The sequence below is a fragment of the Trypanosoma melophagium genome (genome assembly GCF_022059095.1).
Source record: "Trypanosoma melophagium isolate St. Kilda chromosome Unknown ctg24segment1, whole genome shotgun sequence".
NCBI lineage: Eukaryota > Euglenozoa > Kinetoplastea > Trypanosomatida > Trypanosomatidae > Trypanosoma > Trypanosoma melophagium.
Window position 1 is genome coordinate 526,057 of NW_027125155.1, and position 21,216 is coordinate 547,272.

General features: G+C 39.1%; 13 protein-coding genes across 13 annotated transcripts; all 13 read right to left on the reverse strand.

The window, feature by feature from the left end:
* Nucleotides 1-163: 163 nt before the first annotated feature.
* On the reverse strand, nt 164-2,863 carry LSM04_007235 (uncharacterized protein; the record flags this gene model as incomplete). Its single annotated transcript, XM_067330099.1, has 1 exon — nt 164-2,863. The coding sequence occupies one exon, from the start codon at nt 2,861-2,863 to the stop codon at nt 164-166; it is 2,700 nt and encodes an 899-aa protein (XP_067191261.1).
* A 423-nt stretch (nt 2,864-3,286) lies between these two features.
* LSM04_008897 (uncharacterized protein) lies at nt 3,287-4,078 on the reverse strand (the record flags this gene model as incomplete). The annotated part of the gene is made up of 1 exon (XM_067330100.1): nt 3,287-4,078. The coding sequence occupies one exon, from the start codon at nt 4,076-4,078 to the stop codon at nt 3,287-3,289; it is 792 nt and encodes a 263-aa protein (XP_067191306.1).
* Nucleotides 4,079-4,847: 769 nt separating this feature from the next.
* On the reverse strand, nt 4,848-6,215 carry LSM04_004178 (F-box domain; the record flags this gene model as incomplete). Its single annotated transcript, XM_067330102.1, has 1 exon — nt 4,848-6,215. The coding sequence occupies one exon, from the start codon at nt 6,213-6,215 to the stop codon at nt 4,848-4,850; it is 1,368 nt and encodes a 455-aa protein (XP_067191167.1).
* Nucleotides 6,216-6,574: 359 nt separating this feature from the next.
* Nucleotides 6,575-7,048, reverse strand: LSM04_006774 (uncharacterized protein; the record flags this gene model as incomplete). Its single annotated transcript, XM_067330103.1, has 1 exon — nt 6,575-7,048. One exon carries the CDS (start codon nt 7,046-7,048, stop codon nt 6,575-6,577), a length of 474 nt encoding a protein of 157 aa, XP_067191252.1.
* Nucleotides 7,049-7,931: 883 nt separating this feature from the next.
* On the reverse strand, nt 7,932-8,381 carry LSM04_004713 (UBL3-like; the record flags this gene model as incomplete). Its single annotated transcript, XM_067330104.1, has 1 exon — nt 7,932-8,381. The coding sequence occupies one exon, from the start codon at nt 8,379-8,381 to the stop codon at nt 7,932-7,934; it is 450 nt and encodes a 149-aa protein (XP_067191189.1).
* A 372-nt stretch (nt 8,382-8,753) lies between these two features.
* On the reverse strand, nt 8,754-9,782 carry LSM04_005894 (uncharacterized protein; the record flags this gene model as incomplete). The annotated part of the gene is made up of 1 exon (XM_067330105.1): nt 8,754-9,782. One exon carries the CDS (start codon nt 9,780-9,782, stop codon nt 8,754-8,756), a length of 1,029 nt encoding a protein of 342 aa, XP_067191229.1.
* A 458-nt stretch (nt 9,783-10,240) lies between these two features.
* LSM04_007982 (EF-hand domain) lies at nt 10,241-10,771 on the reverse strand (the record flags this gene model as incomplete). Its single annotated transcript, XM_067330106.1, has 1 exon — nt 10,241-10,771. The coding sequence occupies one exon, from the start codon at nt 10,769-10,771 to the stop codon at nt 10,241-10,243; it is 531 nt and encodes a 176-aa protein (XP_067191280.1).
* Nucleotides 10,772-11,254: 483 nt separating this feature from the next.
* LSM04_000311 (uncharacterized protein) lies at nt 11,255-12,208 on the reverse strand (the record flags this gene model as incomplete). The annotated part of the gene is made up of 1 exon (XM_067330107.1): nt 11,255-12,208. One exon carries the CDS (start codon nt 12,206-12,208, stop codon nt 11,255-11,257), a length of 954 nt encoding a protein of 317 aa, XP_067191084.1.
* A 1,129-nt stretch (nt 12,209-13,337) lies between these two features.
* On the reverse strand, nt 13,338-14,921 carry LSM04_003598 (Protein kinase domain; the record flags this gene model as incomplete). The annotated part of the gene is made up of 1 exon (XM_067330108.1): nt 13,338-14,921. One exon carries the CDS (start codon nt 14,919-14,921, stop codon nt 13,338-13,340), a length of 1,584 nt encoding a protein of 527 aa, XP_067191153.1.
* A 1,026-nt stretch (nt 14,922-15,947) lies between these two features.
* On the reverse strand, nt 15,948-16,835 carry LSM04_005019 (5'-3' exonuclease; the record flags this gene model as incomplete). The annotated part of the gene is made up of 1 exon (XM_067330109.1): nt 15,948-16,835. One exon carries the CDS (start codon nt 16,833-16,835, stop codon nt 15,948-15,950), a length of 888 nt encoding a protein of 295 aa, XP_067191203.1.
* A 350-nt stretch (nt 16,836-17,185) lies between these two features.
* Nucleotides 17,186-18,496, reverse strand: LSM04_002139 (uncharacterized protein; the record flags this gene model as incomplete). The annotated part of the gene is made up of 1 exon (XM_067330110.1): nt 17,186-18,496. One exon carries the CDS (start codon nt 18,494-18,496, stop codon nt 17,186-17,188), a length of 1,311 nt encoding a protein of 436 aa, XP_067191123.1.
* A 396-nt stretch (nt 18,497-18,892) lies between these two features.
* Nucleotides 18,893-19,348, reverse strand: LSM04_009551 (uncharacterized protein; the record flags this gene model as incomplete). Its single annotated transcript, XM_067330111.1, has 1 exon — nt 18,893-19,348. One exon carries the CDS (start codon nt 19,346-19,348, stop codon nt 18,893-18,895), a length of 456 nt encoding a protein of 151 aa, XP_067191329.1.
* A 223-nt stretch (nt 19,349-19,571) lies between these two features.
* On the reverse strand, nt 19,572-21,009 carry LSM04_005011 (uncharacterized protein; the record flags this gene model as incomplete). Its single annotated transcript, XM_067330113.1, has 2 exons — nt 19,572-19,749; nt 19,862-21,009. 2 exons carry the CDS (start codon nt 21,007-21,009, stop codon nt 19,572-19,574), a joined length of 1,326 nt encoding a protein of 441 aa, XP_067191202.1.
* Between the last annotated feature and the right edge of the window lie 207 nt (nt 21,010-21,216).

The window sequence follows — 21,216 nt, forward strand, 5'->3', positions numbered from 1 at the left end:
CAAGCATATCTGCACCTATCTATCTATCCATCCATATATATAGAAAGAAAGAGAGAGAGAGAAAAAAAAGCGACCCCGTCATTTGTTGAAATAAGCGGTATAAAATAAACCATCATGAAAAGGTAGCTACAATTCAAATACGAAGCATATCAACATTATCATATCACTGTCGATCACCGCTGATAACTTTGTCAACAAAGTCTTGGCAAGTGTCAAGAATCTCATTCAGCGTCTCATCATCATCCTTCTTAGATGAAACAGCCATTAATCCCTCAATTTTAAAGAAAAAATCCCGCACAATACCAAGACAACATTTTCGCACGAGATCACGAAGTGTACACTCACCTAATGCGTCAAGGAGAGAAGACCAGGCCTCTAATAAATCGGAAGAGGCAGTACTGAGAATGTCGAAAATGCGTGTCATGAGAGGTGGTATTTCTGTCATCTCACTCTCAATTGCCACATTCTCACATTCTAATTGAACACGTAGTAGTACAACAAGAAATTCGGCAACAGCTCGAAGCGATGCAGCTGCTTCCCGTAATGTAGGTGGAGAAAATCGTGATATACTGGCAGCTCGTTCCACCTCTACACGTATACGATTAGCAGCACTATTTACACGATCTACAGTACGAAAAAGAAGTGTTTCTACCTGTCTTACAGCTGGACATTTAGCTAATGCTTCAATCAATTGTACACATGCCCAGAAAAAAGTAGCGTAATTTGAATCTGCTGTAAGACAATTCAAGAAAAGAAGAAGAGGTTTAACCGCAAGCCAACCAAAAATACCACTTTCACCCTTTTCTAAACATCTTCCCTGATAACTATTAACAGTAGCAATTACCTTTTGGTACTGTTCAATTCCCATACCTTGAATTGTTAACTGAACTTGAACTGCCTCATGTGCTGTAGAAATATTTCGAAGGAATCTATCTTCATGTCGTTTAGCTTTTCGGAGTGGTAATCCTGCTGTTAGAAGAGGTTCTTGTACTACAATCAATAAACGCCGTGTCAGTGTACGCGCAAGCACAGTACCATCACGTTGAATAAGTAGAGAAAGTAATGTTCGCACAAATTTTTCTCCTTCTGCAAAATTATTCTTTAATAACATTGTAGCAATATTACAGGCAGTTTCACTATCTACTAGCTCCAAATTACCGGCATTAGCGGCAAAAATTTGTAAGCTATTAATAACTGTTCCAGCATCACCAGAAATCAATACATGTTGTAAAACCAAATTTAATCGAAGTGCTTCAAGTTTTTTTAAATCTTCAGAGTCAGGTTTTCCAAGATCACGAATTTTTTCTAATGGTAACGTCATACAGAGACGTTCACTTGATCGAGAAAGAATATCTTCAAAAGACTGTAAAGCTTGTGAATGTGATGTTGCCTCAACGCCTGTATCACGTCTTACCCTTTCCTCCTCAATTTTCGCTTTGTAATCAAACTTTTGTATTACCATAACATCTATAAGACCTACAAGAGCCATCGCCATTGCAGTATCTTTACGTGCAAAACGTTCCACAGCACAATCAGTAATAATTGCATAGGCTTCACGGAGTCGCCGTGTATAGAGAAGACCTTCACCTTCTCTTTCACGTTCATGGAGATGTAGTACATCATTGTTACCAGATTGTTGTTTTACACGCTCTGTTACAGATGCCGCAAGAGAGGCAACTGCCGGTTGTGCAAGTCCTGTTAATGTTAATTCACCACCATCTGTAACACCAAAGACGCGTTCCTCTATTGAAGACCGGGTTGATGCAAGGTCAGAAATTGGGTATTTGTACTGTGCCCGTCCGACACAATATGTAGGTGGAAAACGCAAATTCCACAATGCAACTGAACCATCAATACCACCTGTTGCAAGGATATCTGAATGAAGTTTTAACCAATTTATAGAAGAGATATCTCCTTGTAGTGATGGAAATGTACGAACTGGACTTATAGGAAATCTACAATCGAATACTGAGAGGGTACCATCTGATGAAGCAGCTGCTACAACAAAAGGTAGTAATGCATTAAAGTCAGCACATTTAGCTTTATATCCATGATTTAATGGTAAAACTAAACTCTGTGCACCTCGTTCATTTGCACGTATATCAGTTAGCACAAGGTTTCCATTATAACTTCCAGTTAACACTACAGCAGCGCTGGATGGTGCCCAGTGAGCAAAAAGTAAAATATCACGCTGGTCATTCTTATTGCAACTATTATAATTATTTTTTCCTGAATCAGGGGCCCATGTACGTACAGGATATAGACTAGAATTCACATCCCATACCATAGCACGACTATCGACCACAGCAAGAACGCTAGAAACACATATTCCAGTATTACATCGTACACTTCGAACAAGTGTTGATGCTGCATAGCTGTTTGGGGTAACAACAATATCTCCTACGAGAGGTTGTGTTTCACTTGAGAGCAAACATCCTACAGGCACAAGTGATCCACTACTTTCATTCACACTACTTGGGTCTGCTTCAACTACAAATATGCGTCCTCGGGTACTTCCAACCAGAACATGTTGCTCACACCATTCTACACTACTAAGACAAAGGTCAGAGGGCATATCAAACCATCGCATTCGCATCGCCCCATCAAGTGTTGGCTCTTTTTTCCCAATAGACATAAGACCAACACTACCACTACCACCAAGAGGATTTACACCTACCGCCATTACCTCTTCGCTGTTGTGTAGAGATAGCCTCGCAGTACTAAAAACGGTTCCCGGAGCTGCTAGCGGTCCACTGTTAGCAATGACACTTGGGTGATTACGCAGCAGACCACGCAATTGTGCCTCTTTTCTCCAAGCAGAGGTTGCCGTGTAGAGCGGCACTTGAATAATGCTCTCTTCCATGGGAAGATATTTCTTTTTTTTTTTTTCGTTTTAAAGGGAAGGAAAAGCAAGGAAATAACAAATTAAAAATATAAAAATAACGGAAGGAGAAAACGTTTAGCCGATAATAATAGTAAAGAGCAACCCAAGAGAATAATAAAAGAGAATGAGAATGATTATATATATATATATATATATAATTATTCTCTATCTTTATTCGTTTTTCTCTTTGTTTGTTTATCTATGTCCTCTTATAAGAAATGAGTTGAATAGTCCCTTTCGAGTTGCTGTTATCAAGGTTCACAGATACTCCTTCTCTGCCTCTTTCTTCTCCCCAGAAAGAGTTATGGAAAGGAAAAAAAAAGCACTGACGTTATTTAAAAAAAATAAAAAAAAAAATAACTGTAACTTGTACAAAAACGACATTCCAAGTGAATCTTACCTCTAACTTAGGAGACGAGTACACTGCTCTTCTGCCTCTACACGTTCCCTTTGTAACTGCTCTACTTTATCTAAAGTCTCCTGGACAATGGAGACAAATGATTCTTTTAGCTTCAAAAGTTCAGCATCCGCGCGTTCACGCTCTGCACTCATTTTAGCCAAGAGTACTTCTGATGCAGTGGAATCACTTGAGGGAATCTCTTGGGGAGAGATTGACTGAAGTTTGCGCTGAATAAAGTCCAGGGTCCCCTGAATTTCATTTACTCGTGATACAATGCGAGCATCTATTTCACGAGTATATACAAAATTGTGACCCGTATTGTGAATTCCTACGAATACTTCCTTGATGCCTGTCTCTGGGCGGTACGCAATAGTCTCAATTAGGTTTGTTGCATCCCTCAGTATTTCTTGTAACTCTTGTAACTGTCTCGACAAGTCCAACTGAGATTGCTCGCTATAATAGTGAAGTTGCTCCACATCACTTTGGGCCTTTCCCACTGCATATACCAACTCTCCACGTCTTTTCACACCATTCTCTTGTTGACGGCGCAAACGTTCCTCTAGCTGGTGCAGTATGTGTACATCATCACCCCAATCCCTCTGCGACCACCGTTTATATGGAGACACGGTTGAGGGTATATCCATCATATTATTATTGTCATTGTCATTCGCATACTCACACTTGTTCAGCTGAACTATGGAGTTGGAACTATTTCCTACTCGACTTCCTTCCTCGCATGATCGCATACCTTGAAGCTGCCGACGGAGCGGTTCAAGTCCAACTCCCGTCATCATCGCTGAACTCTTCCCAGAGCAGTGATTCGTGTGTTACTTTTCCTTCCGTGTTGACTATCTGCTGTGCCCTGCTACACAGCATCTTCGAAAGATCATAATGATTTCATAAAAGAAGAAAAGAAGAAAAGAAGAAGAAGAAGAAAAAGAAAAAAGGTTATAAATAACAAAATAATGTATCCCCTTCAGTTGTTCTCTCTTACTCGCTCACTAGATCTCTTCAGTTAGAGTTTTGCAGCAGCTCAGCTACAACCCATCGCATTATTAGCTTATTCGCAATAAACGACAACATTCACAATATTGTTTCACCTCGCTAACACGGAAAACATAGAAAAATGTGATGCGTCGCCGTTGTGTGAATGCAAAAAAAAAAAAAAACAATCTGATTGACACATGAACCTATCTCCACGTTTGCAGAGAAAAATCTATTTAAATAAATAGGATAGAAAAGAGGAACGAAACAAGAAAAAAAAGACAGCATGACACAATAACTACTATAAACAAGAGATGTAAATATTTTCATGGGACTTATCAAGGGAAAAAAGGGTATTATTTCTACTTGTATCCTTGTAGTTTCTACTGCCTTCGTTTCTTTTGCTTGCTTTTTCTTTTCATTTTCCCTCTATTGACTCCCTCTCCATACTCTTACACACGTACACAGAAAGAGAAAGAGAGAGGGAGAGAATGAAAAAAGAGAAAAAGAAAGCAAGGAATGGAGAAAAATCATGCATACGCAATATTACTATATATTAATAGGCTACTATGTTTACTTTCAAATCCGCCTGATGCAGACATGTGCCCCATCCACTAATTCACGAAATGCCTTCGATGCCATAAGCCGCAAATGTGCAAAGAAAAATACGAATGAGGCAGAAGCAACAGGAAGAAGACAAAGACCACGAAACTCTATCCACATTAAAGAAAGTGGAGAAAGCATAGCGAGGAACAAACAGCAACATGTCACTAAATCCTTTGCACGTCGTGTAAGGCAGAAATCAACCAGAAAGAGCAATGTTAATACTGCAAGGCTCGTAAGTACTGGTATGGTGCCAACTAGCATGTAAATATTTCCACCATGTTCTATATATTGTAATATACAAAATAAAGTTCCTGCAAAAAGCAAAGGGAAAGCATATGGTATATTGGTAAAGAAAAACATTATAATTTCTTTGAGTTTAAAACCTGTTCGCTGCTCACTTAGTTGCTCTTTTACACCTGGGGCAATGCAAGAAAAAATCACATATATTTGCCAAAGGCAAAGTGAAACAATTGGTGTGATACCACACCATAACCACGCAAAACGTTCTTCGCGGGAAATATTCACTTGTACTAGCAACGTTGGGAGAGCAACGCAGCAAAGCCCAATAATAATGGCAACGGCAGAACGAATAATAAGCGGTTTATTTTTTCGGAGACGGCAAAATAATGGTTTTGGTTCAAAGTGTGCTTCCATTACAACATTGGCTATAACGATGGTTACAATGGCAGTGTAAGTCATCCATAACAAGGAGAAAGCTGTACTCGGTGTGCAGAAATCACCAAAAGAAATTCCCTCTATAGCGCAAACTGTTGTACCAAGAAAAAGAGAAAATGATAGAAGAATCCATGATAGAACCATTTGAAGGACAAAAAGACGTCGTCGTTGCACATACTCATAGTAACTACGACTTTCTTGATATCGTTTTACTTCTTCCATTGCTTTACGTAGAGTCTGGCTAGTAGGCGCAATAAGTGGCTCCATTGTGTTGTGCTGAGTAATAAACTGTTCAGGGGCACCTAAACGCCGCATATGATTAAGCAATTGCATATCCGACTGATCCAGTGGAGCACTGCGTAGTCGTTGCACGATGGGATATACCACAAATATTTTTTTCGCTACAAATTCCCACATTACAGGGTGTTGACAAGCACAATACCAACGCCAACAAACAGATGAAAGTACACCAATAAGCGCAAAATTGCATTTGTCACTTTCAATTACTTCCATAAAGATGCGATGAATGATCTCAATGGGAAGACGTTTGACGTACGCTTCAGCATGGTAAAGTTTGGTTAGCTTATTGGGCACCGTATCTCTGCTAATGTCACCACGTGAGAGAGTAGACCCAAGTGATGATTCAAATGAGGAGCTCTGACTCATTCCTCTGGCACAATGACGTATTCCCAAACCCCACCCCTCCTAGAGGAAAAAATATGCACTATAAGGAAAAATGAAACGAATAAATGTCGGCAACGAAAAAAAAAATAATAATGATACACAATAAGATACAGCTAAATAATGTACAATATTTATCAAAATATGAGCACAGAAGTAGAAAGAAATTCGAAAAAGAATAATATGATGAACACTTGAGGGTGTGACAAATAAATTTTTTTTTTGTAAAAAGTAACATAGAAGTAGAGAAAGAAAGGTTCTCCATTTTTCTTTTCGTTTTTGTGGCGGAGTGGGAAAGGGAGAGCAGGGATTAAGGCTAATCCCACTTGACCCCCTTTGAATACCTAGAATCCTCTTTTCATGGCCCCTCCCTCACAGAAGGAACAGGAAGAAGTATTGTTTTCTGCCAATACACGCACCGCACCGGATGTGGAGCTGTGCCGCAGTGAACTGCGTACATCGACCACACTCTGTTTATTCCCACACTTTGGGCACTCCCACGTTGTTGTTCGTAATGCAACATCCGATAGCATTCCCCACTCCTTATCATCATCCACAGAAGCATCACCGTCGCCGTTACTATTTTTATTGTTGGTATTGGTATTATTGCAAGAGGAGGAAAGCCGGCGCCGGTCATCAATCTTCTGCTGCACGACCTCCCGCCAGTTCCCTGCACTCTGTAGTGTGGCGGAAAGAGCGGCGTGGACGTCTGCGCAATTGGCGCCATCGATGGTTGAGGCGATCATCGCCGCCACCGCGTCCAGCGCCTGTTGCTTCTCAGCCGCCGTGAGTGGAACGACATCCCCGTCGCCCTCCATCAGCCACCAGTGCTGATCGACGGGTCCTCTAAATAAATAAATATATATATATATGTATATGTAAAAAAAAAAACACGAAAAATCGTCATCAAGAGAGTCAAGCAAAGCAGATATATACAAAGAAACAAAGAAGAAAAAAGTAACAAAAGAAAAAAGAGAGAGAAGGGAGGAAGTTGTGTCAGGAAATATAGAAAAAGATATACTGAGTCGTAAGTACCATATAAATTTCTCCAACTCAGTTCAGAGGAAACAAAATTTGTCCACCTTATTGGCGTAGATATTTTTTTTTGTTTTGAAGTTTAGCTACACCCCCATTATCGTTATTCTTGTTCTTGTTGTTGTTGTTGTTGATCTTGTTGACGGTGATGGTGGTAGTAGTAGTAAGGGTGGTAATGGTGAGCAAGAAGGTTTGCACAGCACTTTACATAACTTCCGTGCTCCCGAGAGCAAATAACTCCGGCACGGACTCCAGTCAAAAGTGAAGTTGCACACCTCTTGTAACCAAAAAAGATGGAAATAAAAAAAGAAAAAGAATACAGCAAAATAAAGAACCACAATAACAAAAGAGAAAAGAAAAATTCAAAGGATAAGAAAAAAGTAATCACTGCCGACTGAGAAACGGTGTGATAGCAATAATAGCTATAATACACACACACACAAAGAGAGAGATGCACACATATACCCAAAAAGTTATTTGGGAGAAACCCAGGAAAGAAAAAAATGATAGCCGTTCATCACTCAAACCATGACGCCCCTGGTATTTTTGTTTTCTTTTTGCTCTTATTTTTTTTTTACCCCTTTTTTTGGTATCCCTGTCGTGTTGTTCCACCAACTAAAAAACGACAGAGTAATAATGCTGAACATTCGCTTTTCTTTTCTTTTTCTACATCGTGCAGCAACAGCTGTTATCCCTAGGACCACTATCCTTTTTCTTTCCTGTATATAATTTGCTGCTCTCTTTCTCGCGTTTTGTTGTAGTTTGGTTCTTCTGAAACACTAAGTGCATGAGCACAGACTTTGGTTCTTCTCCGTCTCGTGGGGCCGCTGAGGAAACGCTACAGTCGTACGTTTCTGCAGGAGAGAGAATATTCTGCAGCTGAGTTTCATCTGCGAGAAGATTACCAGTTCGAAGTATCTTCATATCTGTGCTGTTGATGGTATCACGCATCTCCGGCAGATCAATAGGCCAATTTTTACGGATCATTTCCTTAATGTCCGCCGTTGTTGTTGGATTCCCATTCGCCTGCACGAGCGGCACCTCCAGCTGCATCTGCCGCCCAGAGTATGACGGGTGACAGGCACCACTGAGCACAAAGCGTACACGAACAGACATTTCTACCAGCAGATAAACCTCTTTTTGTCTTATATCCTATATTTCTGAGTTCTTTTTTTTTAACTATTATTAGTTGGTGAGGATTGTCAAAATAGCAAGGCACAAAACACTTGTGTGAGCAGAAAAAAAAAAAAGAAAAATGCAGATTAAGAAAAAAAGAAAAGAAAGATAAAAAAAAATTATTTAAGTAAAATACAGAGAGTATTTTCCTTCTTTTTAGACTACCTTCCATTATCATTCAGAGATGTAAAAAAAAAAGAGAGAAATAATGTATGTAACTAGTTCACTATATGTGAACAAACAAATGTAGACTCTCTCCTCACGCATAGATATCGTCACCAATAATTATCACAACATTGAAAAAAAAAAATGCTAGAACGCCGATCCACACACTTCAATATTATGCGCAGGAGCAGGAGCATCCTGAAAAGAAACAGTGTTTCGGCGTACTGGGCCGTTAAAATCAAATGGAAACATACCATTGTACTTTGCCCATGGCTGACGGCGTGCCTTTGAATACACAGTACCCACCAACTCTCTACCACACCGCACACGATTAGAAACTTGTTCATCAATCATGCGTTTACGACTAATAAACTTTGGTTCAGAATGGTGCCAACCCCATAAAGCCCACATATCACGAGGCATCGGTTTAGCACCCTCTTCATTCACTGACAAGTAACCTGTATTAGCTGTGAAAGAACCAAGACGCTTGAACTGATCCATCCACATTTGGAATTCTGTATCAAGCCTCATGACAGCAGATAAGGCGCCAGTTTTCACTCCTTCATGCATGTATGCCTCAGCCTTTTCACGAGGTCCACCAGTTAGGTGAACTGCCAGCATCATGTTTACGTACGTCTGGGCATTTGGTTCAAGACCAAGAGATCGCATTTCATTCAGTAATTGTTCACAGCGAGGAAGATTTTTAGCGAAAGCAGATGCCTGCATTACCGCATTATAAATGTAGTGATCAGCTCCAAATCGTTTAAGGTGATATCGAAATATGTCATCTACTCGTTCCATATACTTTTTAGGTTCTTTTTCTACCTTTGGCATCAAATGTACTATTGTCTTTTCGTTATGCAGTCGTGACCAAAATTCTTCGTCTCTATTTTTTAAATAAATTCTATACATTGCTTCTGGAGTCAATTCAAAATTATCACCAGCATTGTAGAATCCAATCTCTTTTGGCCATTTAGTATAACCCAAAAAACGAAACTGCAGCTCCTGCCAAGAATTTGGGTGACGCCGCGGAAATGCAAGATTGAGGGGAATAAATTGTTCAATAACTTTCTCTGATATCTTTGGCCGCCACGCGAGATTTTTACCGCCACGTCTTGTGCGTCCCGGGTTGTGTGTCCAGCCCTTCTTAAGCAGAAGTTCACTGCGGCGCAGCATCTCTCACGGCGTACGGCTACGGCTCCCCACCACCTAATAATAAGATTACAAGGAAGGGAAAATAAAAATAAAAATAAAAAAAGGATACATGAAGGTATAAATAAGAGGAAAGAAACACAGACAAGACAAAAGAAAACAAGTAATGGCAATCGCAATGTCAACCTAAACCAAAAAAGAGGAACAAAAAAAATAATAACAACAACAATAATAATAATAATAATAATAATAAAACACAAAGGGGTTTTGGAAAATTATATATTCAATTGGGCAGTCGTCAACCCATTATTCCCCTCTCCTAGGGTCAGAGGACCTTGTTTAATAAACAATAGAGAAAATCAGATAAAAAAAAGAGACGGGTGATGTACACAAAACACCAAACAAAGCAAAAGCAAAAAGTAGAATTTGTGGCACAATAGAGGCAAATCAATCTCCAACCCCCAATCCACTGATTACCATAGTTAGATTTGAAGATTGAGTCTGTTACCAAAGGTGTCTGAAAGTCCTAACTTTTCAAACTCATCAAACGTAATATATCCATCACGATTTAGATCAACTTCAATAAATGTTTTGTCAACAACTTGTTGTAGCTGAACTTCCGTGAGATTTGACCCCACCATGATTTTTAGTGTCTCGAAGAGGTCCTTATTGCTGATCTTGTCATCTCCATCAATATCATACATCTTAAATGTAAAACGTAATTTTTCACGCTTGTCAGCTTGTGGTAAGAAGACAGAAAGAGCTTTTGCAAACTCCATAAAATCAATCTTGTCGTCACCGTTAGCGTCTACTACGGCTAACACTCGCCCCAAGAGTGGATTTGAGGCTAAAGAGGGTATACTGCTAAATGTTTTTCTGGATATGTTTCCATTGGCATCACGATCAAACATTATAAAGCGATTATGTAGCCGAACAATCTGGGCCTCAGAAAGAGTTGTTGTCTCCTGCAAACGTTGCACTTCTTCAGGTGTTAGTGACCGCTCTCCAGCCATGGATACAGCACTTTCTTAGCTCCCCCTTTAGGTATGACTAAATACCCAAATAAAAGCTCTCCCCACAAGAAAGACAAGAACAAGATGAAAATAAAAAAGAATATAGTAAATAATAATAATAATAATAATAATAATAATAATAATAATAATAAGAATAATAATTCTGTTTCAACCTCCCTTTTTCCTTTCCAACATCACAATAACTAATTTCAAGAGCAGCAGAATGTCAACTACGGAGCGACATCACAAAAAAACTTTCATTAAAAAAAAAAGGAAATATATTCTTTTTAAATAACAATGTATATACACATTTACATGTTTTTTGTCTTTTTGTATATGAGAACTCCAACAGATGGTGTTCAAATGAGACATTGGCGCACATATTTTTTTTTCCAAATTATAAGGAAAAAAAACATCAAAAAATTGCACTTTTACATAGAACATTACAAAAGAAGATTTATTCTTCTGCATCCCCTCATCCCTTTAAAAACGTGACTTGGTTTGTGGAACATCCATCTCAACATTTTCAATCGCCTTGTATAAAAGTTCAGTTGCACAGAACACCGCACGGGTTGCCTCTGGGGTGAGTAAACGATTACCGTCAACGATGGAAAGGTCCAAACTATTTGCCTTCTCAAGTGCAGTAGCCATTTTCTCCCACTCGCCTCTTAATGTTCCGAAAAAATTCAGTTCTGACCAAGCAAGTATAACAGGAGGAGATAATACAGCAACAGATATCACACCTGTTTTCTCTGGGTCAAAGGCTTTAAAAATAGCACGAACATTACGATCAAGTCTCGGGTGAAAAGAATGTTCTACAAGAAAAGAGAAGAAAGATGACAATAATACAGAATTATCTTGCCTATAAGTGGGAAGAGTAGAGAACATTCGCTGAAGATATTCATAGCTTACCATACTAGGTATAAGCTGCAGACAGACATCATAGAGCTCATCAAGATTTAACCGCATCGGTGTACTTCGGTAACAACAATTATGTTGTTGTTGTTCTTGTTGTTGCCCTACGGAAAACTTTTTACGCAGAAGGACGTCATGAATTTCATACAAGGGTATACCGCAGAAAAGTCCAACTATGGGATTAAGACCTAATACAGAAGAAGTAAAGGAGTGACGGTGTATTGGTTCCGTGCAGTGTCTCGTCTCAAATTGATCAATTTCCCTGATTACATCTTCTGGTGAAGAATGACTCTTGTTATTATCACCTGTTGTTGGAATTGATGTATACATGGCTTTTTGAAGAAAGTAGTCAAGTGAATTCTGCACGTTTTTACCTTCAGCTTTTCGGCATATTTTTGGTAGCGCCGATTTCCTACGCCACCTGCCTGTGCTCACTTGCAGTACATAACGCGGTGGTGGTGGCTCTTGAGTCAAAGCCAACTCACCTTCTGTATACATTTGATCAGCAAGGTGTGTTGTCATTATACAAGAGTAAATAAATAAATAAATATATATATATATAACCTTCACTTTAGTAGTATTTTTTCTTCTCTTCAGTGTAGAGTGTTTACCCCTATGACTGCTTCATCCACCCTCAACTAATTAGGGGCGTCAAGCCGCAGTTCAGCAATATTGCTGACTTCGCTAACAAGGGAAACAAAAAAAAAAAAAAAAAAGAAAAAAATCAAAAAAAGAAAAAGAAAAACACACAAAAAAGTATCTCCCCAGAGTTTTCACCATCACCACTATCTCTATTATCATTATTGTGATCCCAGATGAGAAATCACGTTACACATATACAGCAAACACCTTTCTTCCCCCGTTGGTGTTCTTTACACATCTACCTTTTTCTTTATATATAGTACCACTGTAACGATACGTCTAGTCAAGATGACCAACGCAAAGAGGGGTTTAGTCACGATGGGGATTGAAAAGAAAAACAAAACAAAACAACAGAGAGAAAGGGAGTTTTAAATGGGAAAGAAAATGAAAGAGGGATAAGAAGGGATAAGCAGTATGTACGTATGCCATGTTCCCCTTTTCCTTTTTCGTTCCCTCTTGCTGATCTCTCAGCAACAAGAGAAGGAGACAAAGAGAAAAAAAAAGAAAGTTTTTTTTTTTTATATAATGGTATCCTCCATTTCTTCCTTCGCGTTATTCTCCGCTTGGCGTTGTATTCTTCCATCATGTTTCATGGTATTACGTTTAATCTAGTGCAAAGACAACATCAATAATATATATATATATATATGAAAGAGACTGCATGTGTTGCTAGTTGGGACGCATAACTGTCACCTCAAAATTATTTTCAACTACACTTTGCCGCTGTTGAGAATAATATAATAAAATAAAAACAGCAGCGATGCATTCTTTGTCATTACAATCTCAGTAATAGGCAATAATAATATTTATAATGACAAAAATAGTAGTACTAGATTGTTTGCAGCAACAAAAGAAATGTTGAAGAAAGGAGGGAGGGAGAGGGGAGAAGCACTAGAGAGGAACAGCACAAAAAGTAATGAAACAAACCAAAACAAGAGAATGAGAAAAGGAAAAAAAGGTAATGGAAAATAACAAGAAGGGAAATAAAACAGAGAGATAAATGCAGAGTCTAAGATAGGGGTGTGGGCAATGTGGAATCCATTTCAGTGGGGGGAGACGCAGCTGAAGTATTATCCTCAATATGCAATTTCTTCTTCAGAGGAGGAGGAGTGCTATGTGCACTTCCATAGTCGTGTTGAAGAAAAGGATGTTCTAGCAACTCTACCGCAGTAGGACGACGACGGTGATCTAGTGTAAGACAAGCACGAATAAAATCCAAATATAAAGGATCACTATGACCAAAAAGAGTCTCTGGAGGTGTACCTGGTATGGGGAAATGAAATACCAGCTCCTTACCTTCTCTTTGTTCGTAAAATGCACCAAACTTCGTTACAAAGTGGTGCGTATTGCGTCCTTCATGAAGAACAGATACAGGTATTTCACCACACACACTACAAATTGAAGCTAACATTTGTGGTAATGAACTATTCTCAAATAAAACACATCCTGTTGCTAACTCTGCAAGAATAGCTCCCAATGACCAAATATCTATACGACCATCATATTTACAACCAAGAATTACTTCAGGAGCACGATAACATCGGGATTGGACGTATGAACTGAGATTGTCTGTCAAATAACAGCTACTTCCAAAGTCAATAATTTTTACTTCACAACGACTAAATGACTTAATAAGAACATTTTCAGGTTTAAGATCACAATGTATCAATCCAAGATCATGCAGGAAACGTAACCCTGTAAGGATCTGTTTTGCTATAGATTGTAATCGGGGTAGTGTGAAATAAAATTCTGTTTCTTCTTCCCTATTAAATTTGCTAAACTGATACAAATTGTCCCGAAGCAGCTCAGTTACGATACACATGTGTTCTTTAAAGTAAAAATAATCGTACAGCTTTACTACGCAGTTCTCCTCTGTATCACCAGAGGAGTTAATCAATTTAAGCAACTTAATTTCATCAATACTCTGGTCAAAGAAATCCTTTGAATTTCGAATTACTTTGAGACATACTTCCCTATCTTCTTTAAGATCCATACAACGTACTGCTCGAGAAAAAGCAGCAGAATCAAGGTACTGCAACATCTGATAACGACCTGCTACTACAGTATCCGCAACGATGGCCAAATCCTTTTCTTCTTCAAAACCTGTTTTCCCACTCTCGTACACCACACGAAGGTTAAAAGATTCTAATGGCAAATTGGATGGAGGCGGTGCCCTAAAATAAGGTGTTGTTGGGACAAAGTGCACTGCTCCACGACTCTGTAGCGTCTTGTACACCTCCAGTGGAGTTCCCGCACCGTCAGCAAAATCCGGTGCACTGTGATTCTCGCCTTTCAAAGACCACAAGTCCTCTTCCACGCCAACGGACGTCACCACGCGGTGTTTTGAGTGCAACACCTGCAGTGGGGGCGGACTCGACGAAGAACTCTTGCGGGAACGAGTGGAGGAAACAGACAAGCGATCAGACTTGTGGCTCTTCTTTTCTCGTATCGATCTACCCACATCCTGCTGCTTTACTAACACCCGCCATTGCTCCACAAACTGCTGTAGGCACTGGGAAAAACCAAGATGCTTGAGAAAGGCAGTGAACTCTTTCGCCTTGATATGATCTGCAGGAGAAAGTACTGGAGGCATCCTTCTACTTTTTTTACTGATTTCTTTTTTTTTTTCCTTTTTTTTCTTTTTCCTGATGTTTGTTCTGTACTTTCCTTGAATTCCTCTTATTTTCACTTTTTTTTTCTGCTTCTTCTTCCCTTCGATTTTTTTAATGTTTTCTTCTCTTTTTCTTTTTTCCTTCCTTTGTTGGTCCCGCCTCTCAGAGTTAGAAGACACAGAAGAGAAGAAAAAAAAAGAAAAGAAAACATATTCATTAAGAAAAAAACATCCGCACGACACTCTAATCACCCCCACCACTATCATCATTCTCCCTCACGCATAAATGATATCCATTGACACACTTATTGCATGATGAAAAAAAGAAAACAAAAAGGAAACATTAATGCATCCCTTGTTTTCTGTTTTTTCCCCCTTTTTCCTTCACTCTTCTCTTGTTTTCTCCTGATTCGCTTCTGGAACGCGATTCGAGCGAGTCCATGTCAAAAAAGAGGGACAGGGAAAGCACCGAAACTCAACGCAAAAACTCGACTCAGCAACACATTCAAGCCTCCAAAGAAAAAAAAAAATTGTATATATTTCTTTCTTTGAGAGATCTTTGATTCTTGCCATTGTTTCTAGTATAATTCGTTCTTTCAAGTTTTCTTTATTTTTATTCATGCTCTTGTTTTCTTTTACCTTTGTGCTTTCTCTTTTTCCTCTTTTTTTGTTTACATTCTAGACCTTCCCATGCTCGCTGTCATTTCTATATTTTATTTTATAAAGAAAAAGAAAAAAAAAACTTCCCGTCATCTTCGTTCCTTCCTCACAACTGTATTTTATACAGGAATCTAACACAAACACAGTGAAAATGTCACGCAAAAGAAGAAGGAGAGAGAACATAAATAAAACGAAAAAAATAAGTAAATGAATCTATGGGGTTACTAAACACAATTTTCTCCTCCCCTTCTATAGTTACCACTATCAATGGTAGTAGCAAAATAAGAAGAAGTAGTAGTAGTTCTAGTTGTTGTTGTTGTTGTTCTTATTGTACTAGAACCAGACTAGCTATAGTTTCATAAACGACTCACATGACTGTAGTACTTTGGGGCAAACTCGGAGATCTACCAATCGTCGGGAAAGCTCTGCATCAGCGGAGCCAGCACGCAGCAAATCACCAACGCGGTCACTTTGTTTCTTAACACCCTTTGTAAGAACTCCGTCTAAATCGCCATATTTCTTTAAAAGTTGTAGTGCACGAGTCTTACCGATACCCTTTACTCCTGGAATGTTATCTGTAGCGTCACCTGCAAGACACTTGTAATCACGTACAAGTTTTGGGTGTACACCTAAACGTTCAATGACGTTTTTTTCAGAAACAAGATGTTTGGTGCGTATGTCGTAATGATAAGACTTGTTTGCTTCGTCGATAAGCTGATAGAGATCGTAGTCGTGCGACATAACAACAGTGGGTATTTTAAGTCGCTGGTTGTGTAACGCTAATGTAGCAATCATGTCATCTGCCTCTGCGTTTACACTCTTTAATTTAGGATCAAAGTCTGGAATGATCATAAGGGTATTTTTTGGTTCTCCCATAAATACTTTTGTTGCAACTTTTTTTATTATTGAAATTTCCGGGCCTAGTTCACGCTGTGCACGGCCTTCCTTATACTTTGGAAAGATCTCACGTCGACCACCATCACCTTGATCGAAGCATATAATAATTTTGTTATGCTTTGGGGTGTGGGCATACTCCACCTGAGGTGAGAGTAAGTGCTGCGCAAGATGACTGGGATCAAAACTGTGAGCTGTGGCAATGACGTACCGGGCATTTGTGATGGTAAACCGTTTTACATCTATTGGGGTCTTTTTACTAGTGTACGTCCAGCGGTGGTACCAACGGTATACTAAGGCAGGTCCGTCCACAAGCACCACAGCACGTTCCCGCAGAGACATTTACTTCTTCCCTCTTAGACCTAAACACAGTATTACACTCACTCTCCGAACTTTAAACCCCCTGTATAAGAAGAAAAAAAAAACAAATAAAAAGAATTAAAGAAAAAAAAAATAAAGGAATTGTAGAATAATAATAAAAAAGGGAATAAGAAGAGATATTATTCACACTCCAATCAATCTTATTCTTTACTATTTTTGTAAATAACATACATACTCATATTGGATGGATGAATGTATTGTTCTGAATTTTTTTTTGTTTGATCTGTTTCCCACTCTTTCTCTACAATTTCTCGGAAATAAAACAAGAAAAAAAAAGGAAAAGAAAAATCCCGCACATCCGGGCCTTATTTCTAGTGCCGTGACATTTCCTCCAGACCAACAGAGGAAGGAGGATACAAACCGCGAGAATGGAACTGCCGCAGTCGTTCTATTACCTCTCCTGTAAGTCTATTACGTCTTACTAAGCGAGCAGCAACACTTAATTGTAACTCACGAATAGCCACATTGGTTTCCTGGTATGGGGAACAGAGGAATGAAGCACAAAGTGACTCCATTGAATCCATAATATTTTCACGGGTAGTACCGTCACTTAAAAATTCCCACAGTTTTTCCCTAACATTGTCATCTGGATCACTGCGTAATCGCCATGCCGCATGCAAGAGTGTTGGGCTAAAAAACGAGTTTTCAACATGTGGAGAGCGTACCAATACGCTCAAAAAGTTTAGAGTTGTCGCACGAAGAGCAGCAACAGTTAATCCATGTATTACTCTTTCTTCTTCAAGAAGAGATTTAACGCTGCTCCAGCCGGTAGATGTAGTACTCGCAGCGCCAAGAAGATCATAAATGGCGTCATAAGCGTCAGGACTGCAGTTCATCAAACGATTAATTGCCGCTGTTACCCATGAAACCGCCAAGTTCAAAGCATTCCTCTCATGATGGCGTAACGCCACAGCACAAGCACGACAGACAAAACAGAAAACAAACTCATCTTTATTTTCCAAAAATGTCTTCTCTACTTTATCAAGCAAAATAATCGGTATTTTCTCGTGTCGAGCAATGATAGCACTAATAGCCATATAATTCGCGACAAGAAGTGGATCATTATCGAATGCGTTAACTGTTGAAGAAGTAATGAAAGAAATTAAATCAGTATAAGTGAGTAAAAATCTGCATAGTATTTCATTTTCACTTGACTCCGGGTTATTTTCATCGAAGAGTCGCAGAACTCTCTCCGTCTTTAGCGAAGCAGATAAGAGTTCACCAATGGAGGGAGCTACAGTGGAAGGCACAACAGTCAATAGAGCAAGCAAGGCCGGACGCACAAATGCTGCTTTACTGAGATCCTCATGAGAGATGCCATTCACAAGAAATCGTGCGACAATGTGTGTTGTGTCCAGTACAAGAAATTCCTCTGCAGATGATATGGTGTCAGCGGGATCAAAGAGTTTCTTAAAGCCATCGCCAAGAACCATGTACACATCGTCATTCCCGACACTTTCCGCCTCTTCAAGGAGCGCTGCCGCAATGTCTTGTTGTCCCTGCTGCCACATTTCTACTAATCGCTCAGGTGATATAAAGCGGGCCAACTGCTGGCGTGCATCACGAGACTCCAGAATGTCATTGGAGGAGAGAGCGGAGGCCAGACGGTGTGCCTCTTCCATGTGCACAGAGTCTTTATTTGCGAGAAGTGCACAACACAAACACCCGAGCGTATAAAGAAGATCAAGGAAAGAGCAGATACATACAAAGCGGGCTCCGAGAAAGTCGAGCAGCATGCGGAAAAACCAACATCAGAGAGATAGGGGGAAACAAAATTAATAATAATAATAATAATAATAATAATAATAATAATAATAATAATAATAATAATAATAATAATAATAATAATAAAGATAACAAAACTATTTTTTTTTTTTGTAAAAAAAAAAAAATAGGGCATAGCATGTACGGAAACGAAAAAAAAAGAGGGATGCAATATATGTACATGTATGTATTACATTCAATCTACCCTAAGAAGAGATAATGAAACCTCATATATCCATACATACTCAGAGGAATCAAGCAGAATCTCGAATCATGTAATTACCTTTTCGACGACGACAGATGGCACGGTGAAGATGATCTCGCAGACGCCGACATGGACTACTGCAGTACCACTCACGATGACACTCCGGACAAGAAGAGCAGCGAGTAAATTTGAAGCAGTAATCACACATCTTTTCCGCTTCACTTTCGGCATCATTCTCTTTAGTCACTAGAGCGCTAACACTATCACTATCATTATTACTATTACCCCTAACAGCAGCCTTTGGACTCTCTATCTTCTGTATAGAAGCAAAACCCCCGAGATCAGTCATCATCATACGTTGCACAGTTTCCTGGAGATCCCGTATACTAGACTCACAGAATTTTACTCGCATCATCAACTCTTGTTGTTGTTCCATATTTGATCGCAAGTAGGACTCAATAACTCCCAAAACATTGTCACCTGAAGAAGATGAGACGGAAGGCATAAAGCTTATTGCCTTCCACCATAATGAATAAAGAAGAGGATAAATAAAGGTAGAAAAGAGAAATACGAGAAAAAAAGTTTGTAGGAAAAAGTGGATAGACGGGGGAGCAAGTAGAGTAAAGGTTGATGACATTATAGTTAGTATTATGTGTATAAGAAAGAATAAAACGTGAGAAAAAATAAAATAAAAGAATAAATAATAAATAATAAAGGCAATGAATCTCCTACCACGATAATCCGTCACCCGGGAGTGGAGACGGGGACGAAGAAGAATTTTTCGTATGACTTTTGACCCTTTTCCTTCCCTCTTGTGTTGCACGAAAAAGAAGTGTCTTCTTAAGCAACTCCAAATGGTGTTCCTCTTGCATGTGTTCAAAGGCGTAGTGGAGCTCAGTGAAGTCTCTGGTAGCACCACAGAGTCGCTGTTCCAACTCAGCAATGCAATTTTACCTCCTCTATGATGGTATCTTTATCTTTTGAATCCTGACGCAGTTAGTCAAGTTCAAGTAAAGACTGTATGAGTTCCTCCCGAAGGGCGGCGTTCTCGTTGAGTGACACGGTGCGATTCTCTCTTACGGCATCAAGCTCAGAAGCGGCAGTTGAAAGTGATGTACTGATGAAATTATTTCTGCTCTTCAAAGCACAGGGATTGATACCTCGTCGTACCATGTTGGCGTGTAAGGCTGGGAACAGAAAGTGACTCATGAGTGTTTTATCTGGAGGGGAGGGTGATAGCAATGAAAAAACCAAAGCAGATTCAACTGTATTCACGTAGTCCATCATAAGGTCCATGCGGGACATGAATAAAGAATGAAACAATGATAAAAATATTTCTATACAAGAATAGTCGTCTCTTTGGTAAGAATGTGTTTCTACTGGATTATCAACAGAGTATCCACAATCATCATCAGTTGTATTAACCAAATTGGAACCGTGTTCAGAAGAAATAGTTCTATCAATTCGGATATCATGTAAGCCTTGATAAACATTCCCCTTCTCCTCCTCTTCATTCTTATTATTATTATTATTATTATTATTATTATTATTATTATTCTGCTCTTCTTCTTCCTCCATTTGAAGTGCTACTTGTTCCAAGGCCAAGGTAAGTACAGCATGACTAGTGTACATCCCCTGTCCATTAACTTGTACGATCATTGCGTGTTCTTTTTCTGCAAATAAACCATCATCCCTAGACACTCGCAGAAAGTCCAGACGACGAACAACATTCAGATCAATGTTTAAAACAAGGACAGCATTTTCAACACACTCCGGTAAAGGACAGTATAATGTAAATGTTTTTTCATTCTGTGAAACAATTTTTAATGAATACCAGGAATAATTTATAACATCCAGAAGTCCTGCATGAACCATTTCCTCCACTTTTGGTGATTCACCATGAAGCACTACCTGCACAGACACATAGTGATTTTTTACAGTATCTATCCAACGAATTTCAGAGTGTTTCTCAGCAGAAAAGCATTCAACTGTTTGAAACACATCAAATTGATCTAATAATTGCACACTTGACTGCCATTCCCCAATTAACTTGCAGGTAGAATTTCTTCCATCATCGTTTGTATAATATTCCACATCAGAAACATCCCTTACAACGTAAAATACCACTTTATCCCTAATATAAGAAACTGCTGACACTAATGCCATATCGTTATAAAACTATAACCCTCGTTGCAAAAAAAAAAAAAAAAAAAAATAAGAAAACAACCCGGCCCAAACTCCAAGAGTTTTGTTAATTGAGTAAGAGAAGTTGAAGTAAGTGATAATTCCGGTCTCAAATAATATCCACAAGCTGACACAAGAAGATCACCCAGGGTCATTGTACGATACGAATCTAATTTTATAAGTACAGAA